The sequence below is a fragment of the Vigna unguiculata genome, chromosome 10, assembly GCF_004118075.2.
Source record: "Vigna unguiculata cultivar IT97K-499-35 chromosome 10, ASM411807v1, whole genome shotgun sequence".
In the NCBI taxonomy this organism is placed as follows: Eukaryota; Viridiplantae; Streptophyta; class Magnoliopsida; order Fabales; family Fabaceae; genus Vigna; species Vigna unguiculata.
Window position 1 is genome coordinate 28,929,468 of NC_040288.1, and position 15,907 is coordinate 28,945,374.

Consider the following 15,907-nt stretch of genomic DNA (forward strand, 5'->3'; position numbering starts at 1 on the left):
AAAATAAAACAAAGTTCAGCCCAACTTGATGGACGTTGGCTTATAAAAGGATATTAGGGTTCTGTCTCTGACCATAAGGTTCTTCCACAATAAACCATCAAGAAAGAGAGTGTGAGAGGAGTAACAAAGACAAAGAGATAGATTGGAAATAGATTGAGAAAAGGAGGTTGAAGAATAAAAATTGAATAACGCATTATTATTGGATCTTTCATAAATCAAAATTAGTATCCTATTATGATTTATCTGCATGTGTAATTATATGCGTGAACATACGAGAATAATGAATCTTAAAATCTTATAATAATTTTCTATTATATGTTTGAGAATAATTTACACGGTCTTCTCTCAACAATCAGGAAAAAACTTCACTACCTTTTAGACACACACTGGAATGAAGTTAATGCAGTACAACCTCTCTCTTATTGTTATAGTCAAGTCAACGGGGCAAGGAAAACGGTCTTGCTCAACCACAAGCACGACCAATATATGTGGACAAGGATATTTCTTTTATACAAATATCACAAAAATAAGAATACGTGAAACCAAGAATTTATGATCAACGCTACAATGCAACATATAGCAAAAAGAAAACATTAAAAATCAGATATCTCAAATCTTTAATTTTATATTTAATTTCTATTTTATCCTGAATTTAGAATTAAGAAGTTTTCAAATGTGTAAAACATGTCTTTCTTTCATCCATCCCCTCATTTGCTGCCAAAACACATGAACCACCTCATGAGCCACCTCCGGAAACCTAAATCAAACAACAACAAAGTGAAAGTCACATATAGTTTCCGATCTCTGGTATAGTTGCTATAAGTGAAGCTGATTCAAATATAGTTAATTAAAAAATTTGATTACAAATAGATGTATGTACCTTAGGATTTTAGAATAATCTAGAGAGTAGTAATGGAAACAACAAGAGACAGTAATTGATGTGTACCTTTTTGATGCTCCAAGTGGAGCATCTCCTTTTGATCTCTTGCAGTCTGAACTTTTAAGATGGTGTCGAGAAGCTTACGAAAGGATTCATCAAATTCGTGCAGTTGAGCCATGTAACGAGATTTGGAAGTCCAGCGGACATTGGAAGACTCCTTCAAAAGCTTGGTTCCCTCTTCCATCTTGGTTATCAGTGATTCCAGCTCCTCCTTTGAGCGTCGCATCTTCTGGTTGAGACGTTCCATCTCTCTGATCGCAGGTTCTATCGACTTTAGGGTGAATTCCAGGGTCACCAAGTCGAAGCTTTTCCTCTTCTTGAACATGGAGGGATTGTTCTTCATTGCTTCTTCTATGGCTTTTATAAACTCAGCCAACGCAATTCCCACACCTTTCGCTACTATCGAAACCAATTGGATGCCCTCCATGATTCGCACTTAGCACGAATCAACCACAACCAACACAAGCTACATGATTCATTGCTTCAGCTATGGCTGTTATATATGCAGTTTCATCTTAACTTCGCCTACACGTTGTTCTATTTCACTCAACAAAACGCGTTTTACAAGAGTGACTATTCTTTTATAATTTCTTTTATAATATTCTTGGGTAGATATACAATGAAGCAGCACAAGCATAAATGTATAAATATATATTATTTAAATTCTGTTAATGATTGAAATAAATAAGTCTATCTAATAGTTGTCGTATGTATGAGATTATTATTAAATTTAATTAACTTTAATTTATTATGTAATTAATCTTCAAAGGCAGCATTTAACTTGTAGTATTTATTTTGTAAAATTTAAAATTTCTAATGATTAAAATATTAATGTTAATATTTGTAGAGGTGAAAATTACTAAAAAAACTAAATACGTGATTAATTATTTTAATAATGGATTGATTTAAAACAAAATTAACAAAATTAGTTAAAAACTTTATAATCAAATTATTTTTTTCTTTTTATATTAAAACTAAATACTTTTATTATTTATTGTGCTAAACATCTTTTTTCCAACAATTTTATTGATAAACTGATGGAGTATTTTTAAATACTTTATTATACTTTGTAATAAAGACATAAATCTACTTGCTGTACTAAGTAGTGTTATAATTCTTTTATAAATAATATATAAATGTATCGTGATTTTTTTTATTTTATATAGTTTTATTCATAATATGAAGTAAGATAATTAAATATGTTATTTCTTGTAATTATATTGATTGTGTTGTAATAAAAAAATATTTCACAAAATAAAATATTTTAAGTACGAATATAGGTGGAAGTCTCTTGTAACTATTGTTTAGTATTTTTCTTCCTCTGTTATGATTTTGTTTTTCACTGCGTCTTTTATTCAAAATTTATTAGGCAGTGTTATAAAGCATATATATATATATATATATGTATAAAATTTAAAAATATATTTGTATTAGCCTCTTAAACAACTTATAAATTAATCTCTTAATAATTTTATAAGTTTAACATAAAACACTACGACTATTTATAAGTTGTGATGTTTCATTGTTAAGATTTTCAAAAGAAAAGTGTATCCATAATAAATACACGTAAATACTAAGTCTTTTCTTAAAGAATAACTTTTTTCCATCTTTTTCTCAAAATATAATACTTTTTTTAAAGTTTTTTTTTAAATAAGGGTATTATTTGAATATTATTCTCTTAATGAAAGGCAATCCAAACCATACTAGTTGACGCCGCTGTTGGAAATTTCATCATAATTTCCTCTGTGTAAACTTATATTAGGAAGTAAGCAAAAATATAAAATAATAGCACTAAAAGTTTTAGCATGATAATAATGAAAAACAAAATACATCAATGATGTTTCTTCGATATTGTGAAAACACCTTTCCCAATTTATTTACTTGCTAGTTCTTCTTTCTTTATAAATTCTTACTAATTTCTCTTTATTTTTAATATATTCCAATTACTACGTAGAAGACCTCTGTTTATAGCACTATACCTATAGTAAAATTCCCTAGAAAACTGTACCTAAAATATTAAACTTGCATTTAATACGTGTCTGTATACTAAATATTCTAACAGTCACGATGCATCTTGCAATTACTTATTCTTAATGCAACCACGTGGAAAAGAAGGGAAATATGAGAAAAGTGAGAGTAAATTTTTGGTAGATTTAATTGAAGTAGTTGAATGGATTTAGTTGTATATTAATATATTTAAAAAATAATTTACAAAACTATCTTTTAAAAATAATTTAAATTAAAAATAATTAAAAAAATACAATTGCAGTTAAAATCAAATTTAAATTAAAATGTAAAATTATTCCAAAATTCTGACGAGTAAAAAATTATATTTCACAATAAGAATATATTAAAAAAATTACTTGAACTTAAATTAATTAGTTTTACTTTGTCTATTCTTTTATTGTTTTTAATTTAATTTATTTCAATTAAGTTTTTGCAAAAATATTTTATAAACTATTAAAACCGAAAATATTTTATTTACTTCATAATGTTTATTTGAATTATTTATTATATTATAATTTTAAAGTCAATATTTTATTATGTTTATTTAAATATAATAAATTAAATTCAAAGATGTAATTGATTATATTTAGAGAAGTATAGTAAAATATTTATATATAATGATAATGTCTTAATTATATTGATTATTATTATTTTATTCGTCATCTACATGAAAATTTCGGCTTTTTTGTTTTATTACAGTTTTCTTTTCTTTTTTTCTAAATCCGCGTTTCTCATAGTCATTGAAAGAGACTAGGGCATAAGAAGTTATCATTTTAACCATTTTAAATTCGGTTATCTTAATTTCAATTCCGAAATCTATAACTTTAATTAACTATTTTCACTTTTTCAAAACTTCCCTACAATTTCACAAACTTCCTGCATAACAATGGTCTCCAAAAATTGAAAGTATGCACTTGACTTCTTCAATTTGGTGTGATAAATATATAAAAGAAGAAGCGAAGAGTATCGTTGAAAGAGTGTGAGTAAAATACTTTTATTTTGAATATAATTGAATATGTCATAGCACGACCGTTGGAGAAAGTCTCAACGCCACTACGAGAGCAACCTAGGTAGGACAAACAACGACTCTACATACTTTTTTCTCCCATTTCCCACCCAATTAGGATGAATATGACATGTGGAAAATAATTCAAAGTTGGGAAGGGTGCTAGGTTTTCACATATAAGAAGTCTTAATAAACCAGTATTCCATATGAAGAACGAAACTGATGCAGAGCGAAAGAACAATCAAACGGGTTTGCAACAATCATGGGAAAGAAAGCAGGAAACACGAGAAAGAGGGAAAGAGAGAGAAGCAAAACTGATTGTGTGAAAAGATACTAAATGAGTCTTTATTGATTCACTTTAGGAAAGGGAAATACACTTATATACAGAGACTAAGTGATGCACGTAATAACATAATATGTAAACACGGTTTTAACGGATTGATCATTGGTTGTGTGATCTTCAGGACGAGCAATGTGACCCTGATCATTATTCTGACAGCCCCCCTCAAGCTGGGCATAGATATCAAGCAGGCCCAGCTTGGATATAAGAGCCTTGGTTAGAATATCAGCTTGTTGGTGATGGGTGCTTATGTGAAGAAGCTTGATGAGACCTTGTTTGACCTTTTCTCTAATTAAATGGCAATCTATCTCTATATGCTTGGTTCTTTCGTGAAAGACCTGATTTGATGTGATCTGTATGGCTGAGAGACTATCACAGTACAGGAGGGAAGGTTGCTGGTGATTAATTTTAAGATCATACATAAGGTGGTGGAGCCTTTGGATTTCACGCGTTGTGGAGGCAATGGCACGGTATTCAGCCTCAAAGGAACTTCTTGAAACAGTTTGTTGCTTTTTAGATTTCCAACAAATGGGAGACTTACCAATATAAATGATATAACCAGTAACAGATCTTCTGGTGTTGGGGCATCTAGCCCAATCTGAATCACAAAAGGCCTTTAATTGTAGGTTGCTGGTGGAGTCAAAGAAAATCCCCTATCTATGTTGTTTTAGATAACAAAGAATCCACATGGAAGCTCGATGGTGTAGACTGGTAGGTGCAACAATGAATTGACTTAAATGATGCACAACAAAAGTGATATCTGGCCTTGTATGAGTGAGGTAGATGAGACGACCTATCAACCTTCAAAAGGGTGCTGGATCAGAGAGAATTCCCCTATTTCTTTGTTTTTGTGTCTAGAGAAATTCATGGGTGTTGATATAGGGGCAGAACCAAGCATCCCGGCTTCATTCAAAATATCAGTAATGTACTTTTGTTGACACAATTGTATTCCTTTGCTACTTCTTGCAACTTCAAAGCCAAGAAAATATGTCAAGTTTCCCATATTTTTAATCTTAAAAGCATGATCAAGAAGATTAGTAATTGAATTGATTTTAGCAATATCATCTTCAACCAATATTACATCATCAACATATATAAGAAGGGTAATGATGTGTGAATTAATAAATTTGAGATATAAGGAATGGTCATCAAAGGATTGATTATAACCATTGAACATAGAAATTCTGAAAGCTTGGAATACCATTGTCTACTAGGTTGTTTAAGGCCATACAAAGATTTATGTAGGTGGCAAACACGATTTTTATCATCACAAATAAAACCTGGTGGTAATTGCATGTAAACTTCTTCTTCTAAATTGCCATGTAAGAAAGCATTGTTTACATCCAACTATTTTAAATGCCAATTATGAATGAAAGCTAAGGATAGAAGCAACCTAATAGTTGTTATTTTGCCACAAGTGAAAAGGTGTACAGATAATCTAAACCTTCTTTTTGTGTGTAACCTTTTGCCACTAGACGCACCTTGTAGCATTCTATGGATCCATCAACCCTATACTTCATCTTGTATACCCATTTGCATCCAACAACACGCTTTCCCTTAGGTAAATGGCTCACTGTCCAAGTGCCATTCTATTCCAAGGCTAATAACTCTTCTTTCATGGCTTTCTGCCAATGTTCATAATAGGAGGTGTCTTTATAAGATTCTGGTTCAGCATGAGAATCAATGGAACAAATAACCTGTTTGAAAGAAGGAGATAACCTTGCAAGAGAAATGTGAGCTTCAATAGGATATCTAGATTTCATTCTAGTTCTAGTAGCAAAAGAAGTTTGGAAATCTTGCAAATAGGCAGGAGCAATTTTATGTCTAGTAGACCTTCTAGGATGATTTTGTTCTAATATGGAATCAAAAGTTTGTCCAAAATCAATATCAGGTCCATTATTTAATCTAGTAGAGTCACTTGTGTTCTCATCCTGCAATTCGTTATTTTCATAAATACTTTTATCACTCAAACAGTTAGGGATAGTAAGATCAAAATCATAATCAAGAACATGTGTAGTAATTTTGTCAATAGAATCTTCATGAGAAATGGTTTTAAAAGGAAATTTGTTTTCATAGAGTATAACATATCTAGAGACGTGAATGGAATGAGATTTTAAATCATACACAACATACCCCTTGACATTTGGTTTGAACACAAGAAATATACCTATCTGAGCCTTGGGATCCAATTTGGTTCGGTTGGGAGAGATGGAAGAAATATAGCACAAACATCCAAAAACATGTAGTTGTTCATATCAAAAGCATTGCCATACAGAATCTCAAAAGGAGTGGAATTTTTAAGATAGGGAGTAGGCAAATAATTTATCAAAGCAACAACATATAAAACAGCAAAATTCCAAAAGTTTTAAGAGAGGTTAGATTGAAACAGTAAAGCACGGGTAACATTCATAATGTGTTGATGTTTCCTGTCAACCAAACCATTTTGTTTAGGGGTTTCAATGCAGCTGGTCTGATGGACAATTCCTTCAGTTTTAAGAAATCTATCATATTAAAATCTAAACCATTATCTGTTCTAATTATCTTGATGGTTTTCTGAAACTGAATCATAGAGACAAAATTGATTAAATGGATGCAGGTTTTAGCTTTGCTTTTCATAAGATACAACTAGGTAAATCTAGAGTGATCATCCACAATAGTAAGGAAATATTTTTCACCATTCATGGAATTAACGGTGCAAGGACCCCAAATATCCATGTGTACTAAATCAAAAATAGAATCAGCATAAGATGTACTATTAGGAAAAGGCAATTTTCAATGTTTGGCTAAGTGACATACATTAGAATCAGAGTTTATAGGAAGAGAAATGAAGGGAAATTTTCTGTTAAGAATAACTATCCTTTTATGTGACGGGTGGCCAAGACGCATGTGCCAAATGTCATGGTTAATAGCACTGGTATAGACTTGAGCAAGAAGGCCCTTTCTGGCATGGATTTCACCCTTGATCACGTACAGACTGACTGAATGTTAGATGTACCAATCCTCTTGGTGGATTTCTTGTCCTAGATAGAACATTCACTAGTGATGAAAGTAACAATGCAGTTGGAATGGGAAACAAGTCTAGAAATAGACACCAAATTATATGAGAAACTGGGAACAAAGAGGACATTTCCAATACACAAATTTCCAAAAATTTTCACAGAACCCGAATGAGTTGCTTGGACTTTGGTTCCATCAGGCATATTAACATTTATAGGAGAAATACGATTAAAAAAACTAAGTTTGAGAAGGAACATCATATATGATCTGTGGCCCTCGAGTCAAGTGTAACATCTCTAAGGAATATTACTTTTAAAATAATTATAATAAAATAAATAAACAATTTATTTACTGTCAAAACTCATTTATAACAATACTTTCCCAAAAACGCGGGAAAATTAAATCGCGAAGTTGCATACATTATAAATGTTCGCAATCCAAATTTATTACAATCCATAAAATAACTAAAATAGCTAATGTTCAAAACATAAAAATAATCAAAAGATTAAGTCTTCAAATTCCCATTTCATCCCGCTCTCTGAACTCAAGCATCTCCTGGCTCACTTGTTAAATCATCTACTCCTGGATAATAAATTATCCGATCATCACCAAACACAAGCAGATAGGGTGAGCTATGCAATTATATATATAAAAATAAATATGATGATATCGCTGTCGTTAGGCGATCAAATTACCACTACTTTAGCAACTTCAGTATTGCCAGTTTGTAGTGAACAAAATAGTTAGGGTTAAGATAACCCTGAGTCGTCTCACAACGAATACGAAATTGATCTCTAATATTTGATTCTTAAAAATGCAATTAAAACTAGCAACTATAAAAATAGGGGGGTTTTGATATGCAAAGAAAAGGACACGGAAGATTGTAAACACAGTAATAGTAAATAGGTCAATTCCACTGCTTTTTCTAAATAAGATTCTTCATTGGTTATCTAGAGATTATTGTTAAATTAATTATTGTTGTTGATTTACAAATCAATCAATGTAAAGACTCAATTCATTTGTTGGCATCCTCACTTTTAATCAAAGTACAGTCTCAATTAAAAGTGAGAATTGTTAGATTATCCATAGTAAATTCAATCAAAGTACAGTCTCAATTAATTTTACTATGTCTAATCATGTCTATTCCTTTGTTTCTTCACCAAATAGAAAACTTAATTAATCAAAGTAAAGTCTTGACTAATTTTAGTTAAAGTAATTACCACTAATCAAAGTAAAGTCTCAATTATTGGCAAAAACTTATTCAATCAAATGAAAGTTTCTAAATAAAATCAAATTAAAGTCTCAATTTAATTTAAAAACCTTTTAGCTCATATGATTAGCATACATGTAGATTTAAAATCATTATTTTCTATTCGATTAAGAAGCAAAGGACATAGATAAACAAAAACCACAACAATAATCAAAATAACAAACACATAAATTCATCTAACCTCAGAATCCATTTAAGAAATTACAGTGGAATCAACCCTAAAAGCTTAGCCCTCCATGGCTTTGATGGAATACATGATGATATGAAGGAAAGAAAATAAAAGAAAGAATGAGAGATGTGGTGGAGACGGTATCTGCCAAAACCAGAGAGTTCTCAGTGTCTAAGTTGTAAGTTCTAAATTCTCTCGCTTCTGCTCCCTTAAGTCTCTTTATATAGGCTTTCACTGGACTTTGGACTTTATTTGTCAGTTGCTAAAATCCTTTATTTTTATTTAATTAATTAGCAACTTAATTCCTGTCCAATTTCCAATTCTGCCCCTCTCATTTAACCATATTTGCAGTTTTGACCAGAGTTGACTGCTGACTTTGACCAGTTGACCAGAGTTGACCAGTTTGACTGTCCTATCAGATGCTGACACGTGGCGCAGAGTACTCTCTCTCCAGAATTAGGGTTTGCTGCTCCTTCCTCTTTCCTCCCTTGGCTGCGCAGGTGCAATGACGGCGGCTGCTACCGTTTTCCAGCGAGGTGGTTGCTGTGCGCGTTTCACTGGTGCAGGTTGGATGTTGAAGTTGCTGCAGAGATGGTGAAGCTGTCTCGCGTCTGCAATGGTTGACGCAAACTGGTGCAGGTTCTGGTAGTGTTTGACACCGTCGTCAGTAGCTCTGACGGACTGGGAAGCTTACGATGTCGTCACCTTAGGGCTGGAGGGAGTGGCTCATGTTTGGAGGGCAAGATGCGATTGAAGAAGCGTGCACGTATGGAAGAAAGAATGAGAAACGACGATGGGTTTCTAGAATCATTTTGGGGTTTAAATCCGGTCCCATGAACTTCCTGCACCACCACTTTTAATATTCTCACCCTTCTATGTATTGGGTCTGTCTCCTTTGTGCACCCCCCATTTTCAATCTCTACACCTCCATTATTTATGTTGGTCTGCTGTGTATTTTTCTATGCACCCGTGATATTTGCTAGCACTACACCACATTTTTGTTTTGGACTTGTTTGTTGTTATTGTGTGCAACCCATGTTCCACTACACACACCTCTAGTAAATATTTCCTACACCACGAGGTTTACTGACCCCACCACTCATTTTTGCTTTACTCCTATCTTGGGCTTATTTTATACTTTATTGGCTGCACCCCCACTTTTACTGTAAACACCTCATTTACTTCATGCACCTCACACATTACTCATGCACCCTTATACTTTTGTTTTTTTTTTTTTTTTTACTTTTATTCTTAGTTAAATCCCCCTTTTTTAATTTTTCTAAAAAACAAAATATTTGACAATTATAAAAATTACAAAAATAGAAAAAATCTAAAAAAATGAAAGAAATGTTTTCTTTCACTTTATTGTGTCTCTTTCGAAAAAATATCGAAAATAGTTTTTTCTTTCGATATTTGGTGTCTGTGCGGCCGTTCGCATAGTGTGACACTTATATTCAAGTAATTCAAAAAATACAAAAAATATAAAACTTTCAAAATACAAAAATATCAACATTTTCAAGCAAAACATCTTTCTTAAGAACTACATGATCCTTAATTCTCCATTGTGAACTACGTAGGAGCAAGGACAACCCTTGTTAAGTTCACTCTCAAAAAATTAAATCATTTTTCAAAAAGCTTTCCAAATATCTTTTAAAGAATAACATAACCATGATTTCTCACTTTAAATGAGAATACGTAATACTAAGGTCAATCCTTGTCGGACCCAAAAAAAAGTGTTTCTTTTTATTATTATTTGTCTCATTATTTTTGGGGAGAATTAATGTTTTGAAAACTACATCAACTTTGCATATTTAAATAAGGGTACCACCTTTGGACGAGCGTTGTAGAGTGCTACACCTTCACTAAGCGTAATCGACTCCCGAATCTAAAAATCTAGTTTTCCACAAACTTGCTTTATTTTTATGATTTTTCATAGTTTTTCGAAATAACTATGATGACGACTTCAAATCTCTTTTTAAAATCATTTTTTTTCGTCGTCCCGTCGCGATTTTGATTGCGACAACCGTTAAAACAAGAGTTTAAAATATGATTACCAAATAGAAAAAGAAAGGGTTTAGAACAAACTAATCAATTAATCAAATACTTTATATATATATATATATATATATATATATATATATATATATATATATATATATATATATATATATATATATATATATATATATATATATATATATCCTTTCTGGAACAAAATCATTGGGTCACGACATTATAAGTTTTTTGGAGAAGAGGGTCACCTAATCTAACACCCAGTAGCCTTGAGGAAATTTTCAAAGGGACTAGCAGGAGGTAGCCTCATTTGCTAAACTTAATATAAATGAAGTAATAATTCTAGAGTTCATAATAGGTAAATAAAGCAAACTTATATAGATTAAGTATGTAATATGATTAGAACATTCCTATCTTTTTCTTCCAGGTTAATATCTCCAGTGATAGTACCCCAAAGTTGTATACATAACATTTAATGCGAATTGGTTATTTTAGCAAAAAATATTCGCCAATGCTAATCATCAAAACTACAAGTCTACTCTAATTTATCAAGCCTGCTCAGTTCTTGATTACAAGTGCTGAAATTTAATTTTATATTTCTATTCCAAATTAGTGAGTAATGGATTTTGGTATTGTAAAATCTCACTATTCCTTCATTGTAGTGTCAATATCTCACAAAGTGTTGACCATATATTGAACAAAACCATTTGATAATTGATTACATAGTTATTCTCCGACAGATTAAATCGGTTAAATTGAGCGTGCTAGCTATATACAGAAACAAAATTGAGATGAAACTACAAAAACAAGATTGAGATGAAACTATATACCAAAACTTTTCAAAGCTTCAAGAAATATACAAGGCGAGATTAACATAAGATACAAAGTTGGTGTTTGCATAAATACATACCTAATTTATGTTGGTTAAAAACATTATACATTATACATATTTCTTATTTCCCCTTTAATCCTAAAAAAAAAACATGTACGTACAATCAAACCAGATTAATCGTATTAACTAAAAGCAATAGATCAAGAAATTAGCACCACATACCTACTCTTGTGAGCCCAAGAGTATGAACATATGCACACCTCAGAAATTGTTGACTGCTTTCATAATTTGGTGGCAAAAATCCAGCTCTAACAGCTTCAGATACTTCTTAATTGGTGGTTTTTCTGAGTCTTGCTAATTTCTTTTTGAGTAAAAAAATTCTCTTGCTAAAAGAAAATGTGTAAGAAATAGATTGAGTATGAAGAAACTAGTCCCCCATAATTAAGAAAAGAGAAAGAAAAAAAAATTAAAAATACAACAATACTTATGCTACCGGAAACAGAGAACAAACACTCAAATCCCATAAATTGAAAATCACATTATCACAATCAAAAAAACATACAACAATCCAAAAACGAATGTCAAAAACCCTAAGATCAAAACACCACCAAAATACTAACACATGGTTCAATGAGACTCAACAATCACATGACACCATTGAAAACCATAAGCAAAGAATTTATTACCAACAAAGGAAGAACTTTGACTACTTCAACCTCGTGAGTGGTAATCCACAACAATAGAAGAAAAAGGAATCATTATTAAAAAAACTCATATTTTCTGTCAATTTTGTTTTGGAATTTTTTTTTTTGAAAATTTTTACAAATTTTGTTATGAAAAAATATTACAGTTGCTGTCAATTTTTTTGTAAAATATTTTGTATAAAACACTTTTCACAAATAATATTTTTAAAAATACTTACGAATTTTATAATTTTGTAAGAAATAATTATACACAAAAAAATTACTTACTAACTAAAAATTTTAGAAAAAATAACAAAAACAAATTCTTACAAATTCTTTTAATAAATTTGTAAAAAAATTCTCATATAATATAATATAAGAATATTTAGTAACGAATGCAAAACCTTTCGTTCATTTTTCAAACACGTCTCTTCAAAACCAAACCAAAATTTTAAATGCTTGGTGTGGGTGACCACCGAGAGAAAGGGAACGACGAAAAAAGGAATGCAAACGCGAGAACGGGTGGCGACAAATCTTCTTTGAAACGCTAATTGACGACGATAAGCGAACAACGCTCTCAGGCACCGACGAAATTTTTTCCATGCTTTACTAAGTGGTGGGCAACCACGAAGGAGGGAAAACCTATTTCTCCCCAAAGCTTTCCTTTCTTTGGAGCAAAACGCTTCCTTTCTTTCACACGCGCTCTGGACTCCACCACTATTCACAATTCCGCATCATAAGGGTTAAAAGAATTTAAAATAGAAAAAATTCTCTAATACCATTCGACCATCAATTAATATTGACCACCATTTAATAATTTATATAAAAAATAAAATAAATTTATCAAAAATTAATTTTTATATTTTTAAAAAAAAAGAAAAAATAAATAATTATGAGAGATAATATTAAATGATAACTAAGAAAAATGATGTCAAATACCATGGTCTTTCAAAAATTTTAAAAAACGTAATGTAAGATCACGTGACACATAAGTGGGTAAGAAAAAAAGTCATATTTTGCATAAGTCATTGTATTATTAACCTTTCGATATCTTTGATGTGATAGGTGCGTTGAAGGTATTGCATGTACTTACATAAAAATTTATTAATCTCAATTAAATTCTAAAATTTTGCAGTGCTATTATCTTTTCATTTTTTTTTTATCTTATGAAAAAGATATTTTATAAATATTAGTAAGATTAATAAATTTAAATAGAGTTAGCTAATACCTAATATGCGATGTCAAGTTAATTATTTTCTTATAAATTAAAACAGGTGAGAGTGTTTATTTAAAACACCATCGTCAAATAAAATATCAAAATATTATAGTTCACACAGTTAATAACTTATTCATCTAATAATCTAGTAGGACTGAATTACGTCATCACTCTAATTACATGGCAAAAACACACATTTTTTAACTTCAAAATAAAAAGGATATACATCATTCACACCTTAAAAAGAGTACGCAAAATCCTAGGTTGGATGTTTATTTGAATTTTTACATGTTTATATTAAAAGTAAACCATTGATTCATTTATCCTATAACAAATTATACAAAATAATCTCTAAAATATTGAATACCCTTTAACTTAATTCCCAGAAGGATGTTCCAATACTTAAAAGAGAGTATTCGATATAATTTTTAATAGTTTATGTAATTTATTTATTTTAGAAAGAGCGGAAGAGAAAGTAATAATCAATGGTTTGTTCCGTATAATAATTTGGATGTTTTCACTTGGGTCTTATTTCGATTCCTTGAACGATAATGCCACCTTTCCACCAAAGGTCTTTGATCTCATGCACACCCATCTGAACCTCCTTGTCCTCTCTACCACCGGTGAAGAACCCACCCAATTTCACCTCCAACAACCCATCTGGGCGACGTTTCACCTCAAACATAGGTTCAGGCTTAGAAATGAGAGGGCGAGTCAGTCCTGCATTATAAGTTCTGTTCGGTCGTGTTTCCAATTCCAAATACCCCGCTTGTTTCTGACCATCACCTTCTTCTCCGACAACCTTAAGGGACACCTCAACGGGCTGTTTGTGGAACCCAAAGGTACCTTTGCCTCCTTTGCTAAACACAAAGTATGCCTCGTACTGGTTTGAGGGCAACGAACTCGTTTTTATCCACCCCGTGATTTCCAGCCAACACACAGCACGTAGTTCTGCCACCTCTGGAAAACTACACCAAACAATAATAAACAAACAAACAAACAAACATAGATTATAGAACTAATAACAGCAATAACAATAACAAACATATATTATAATAATAGTAATTACCTGGGATGTGTACTAGGAGTCCAGGTCCAATACAAGGCAGTGTCTCCCCAAGCAATGTAAAGATCCCGCGCAGTGACAACGTATGCCCCGGGCTGAGGATGAAGCAAATTTGTACCTTGGTTCAATTTTTTAAGCCTGAGGATCTCCTTTTGATCTCTCACATAATGAGCCGTCATGATCGTGTTGAAATCCGTCCGAAACCAGTCATTAAGGATCTTCAGTTTAGCCTTGTAACGACACCTTGACACACAGTTGAACCATTGGACTTTGGAACAGTCGTACACAAGCTTCGTCCCGTCTTCAATTATCTTTTTCAGCGGTTCAAGCTCCTCCTTTGAACGCCCCAGATCGCCGTCGAGGCGTTCTATATCTCTGATCACTGGAGTTAATGACATGAGAGTGGATTGGAGGGTGTCCAAGGTGCGCTTCAACATGGCCGTTTCCTCTCTTATTTTCATCACTGCTGCCAGTAGTTCCCCCAACACAGTTCCAACAGTTTTCAATACAATTGGTGGAGGCACCATGATTCACAAGACAAGTGAGCACGAAGCCGAATGAAGAAGAAGGTCAACTCAACCAAAACGATGAATTGAATTAATGTTTTTGTTCGGTGACTTGTAAAGAGCTTATTAGATTCCTTATTTATAACCGCTAAGGGATATGGGTAGGTGGTTAAAAACAGAACAAATATTAAAATAGAGAAGTGATTGAAACATTTACCTCTATTATTTTTTTATTCATTATTTTAATTAAATAATTCAATTCAATATTTCATTATTATTTAGAGTTGTTAAATGAGTGTGATGAACGATGTATGTCTAAATATATTTGTAAGTGAAAAAGTCAACACGACAAGTGTACCGGTCACACATAGTAAGTAATAAGTATTTTATCGTTCTTTTTCAAGTGACTTGTGCAACACATGACAACTCTTACATTCAAGAACTCAATTAGACCACAAAGTTCACAAAAACACAATAGAAGCTCTTTTTGTATTTTTATCAAACAATTGGTGTGCAACAAGAATTTTAACATAGTATATTTACAATTTGGCAAGATTGGACTTCAATCACTTCATTCTCATTCATTCTAAATTATCTCAATTCCATATTCATGTTAAAATTCATTCATAACAATACTCAAACCCTATTCCTATAACCTTGGAGCCTATAATCACTCATCAAGTTTCAATCCCTTGAATCCCCAACAAGTGAAATCATGCATTAGTTTCAAGAGTCTAAGATTGCTAATGAACCAAGTTCTATTCCTAGATACAAGCATCCATTAAGTATTCAATTTCAAGTCCAGATTCTAAAGATATTTTCCAACACCTCAAGAATCATAAATCAAGAATGGGAACAATCC

The 15,907-nt window shown here is 31.8% G+C and overlaps 3 protein-coding genes across 3 annotated transcripts; all 3 read right to left on the reverse strand.

The window, feature by feature from the left end:
• Positions 1–268: 268 nt before the first annotated feature.
• On the reverse strand, positions 269–1,478 carry LOC114167462. The gene is made up of 2 exons (XM_028052554.1): positions 947–1,478; positions 269–757 (listed from the first exon to the last, which is right to left on the reverse strand). Exons 1-2 carry the CDS (start codon positions 1,365–1,367, stop codon positions 708–710), a joined length of 471 nt encoding a protein of 156 aa, XP_027908355.1. The 5' UTR covers positions 1,368–1,478; the 3' UTR covers positions 269–707.
• Positions 1,479–4,343: 2,865 nt separating this feature from the next.
• LOC114165496 lies at positions 4,344–7,493 on the reverse strand. Its single transcript, XM_028050105.1, has 4 exons — positions 7,347–7,493; positions 7,090–7,251; positions 5,991–6,224; positions 4,344–4,946 (listed from the first exon to the last, which is right to left on the reverse strand). Exons 1-4 carry the CDS (start codon positions 7,491–7,493, stop codon positions 4,344–4,346), a joined length of 1,146 nt encoding a protein of 381 aa, XP_027905906.1.
• A 6,479-nt stretch (positions 7,494–13,972) lies between these two features.
• On the reverse strand, positions 13,973–15,146 carry LOC114166632 (F-box protein PP2-B15-like). Its single transcript, XM_028051385.1, has 2 exons — positions 14,543–15,146; positions 13,973–14,441 (listed from the first exon to the last, which is right to left on the reverse strand). Exons 1-2 carry the CDS (start codon positions 15,064–15,066, stop codon positions 13,991–13,993), a joined length of 975 nt encoding a protein of 324 aa, XP_027907186.1. The 5' UTR covers positions 15,067–15,146; the 3' UTR covers positions 13,973–13,990.
• Between the last annotated feature and the right edge of the window lie 761 nt (positions 15,147–15,907).

Bases quoted from the DNA above. Each gene is read 5' to 3' on its own strand.
- LOC114167462 (XM_028052554.1), bottom strand. From the start codon at position 1,367: ATGGAGGGCATCCAATTGGTTTCGATAGTAGCGAAAGGTGTGGGAATT. The intron at 758-946 runs GTACACATCAAT...TGTTTGATTTAG, and splicing joins CCACTTGGAGCATCAAAAAG to GTTTCCGGAGGTGGCTCATG.
- LOC114166632 (XM_028051385.1), bottom strand. From the start codon at position 15,066: ATGGTGCCTCCACCAATTGTATTGAAAACTGTTGGAACTGTGTTGGGG. The intron at 14,442-14,542 runs GTAATTACTATT...TGTTTGGTGTAG, and splicing joins ACTCCTAGTACACATCCCAG to TTTTCCAGAGGTGGCAGAAC.
- LOC114165496 (XM_028050105.1), bottom strand. From the start codon at position 7,493: ATGCCTGATGGAACCAAAGTCCAAGCAACTCATTCGGGTTCTGTGAAA. The intron at 7,252-7,346 runs GTTACTTTCATC...TACGTGATCAAG, and splicing joins TTTCCCATTCCAACTGCATT to GGTGAAATCCATGCCAGAAA. The intron at 6,225-7,089 runs GTATGTCACTTA...AACGAATTGCAG, and splicing joins CTATAAACTCTGATTCTAAT to GATGAGAACACAAGTGACTC.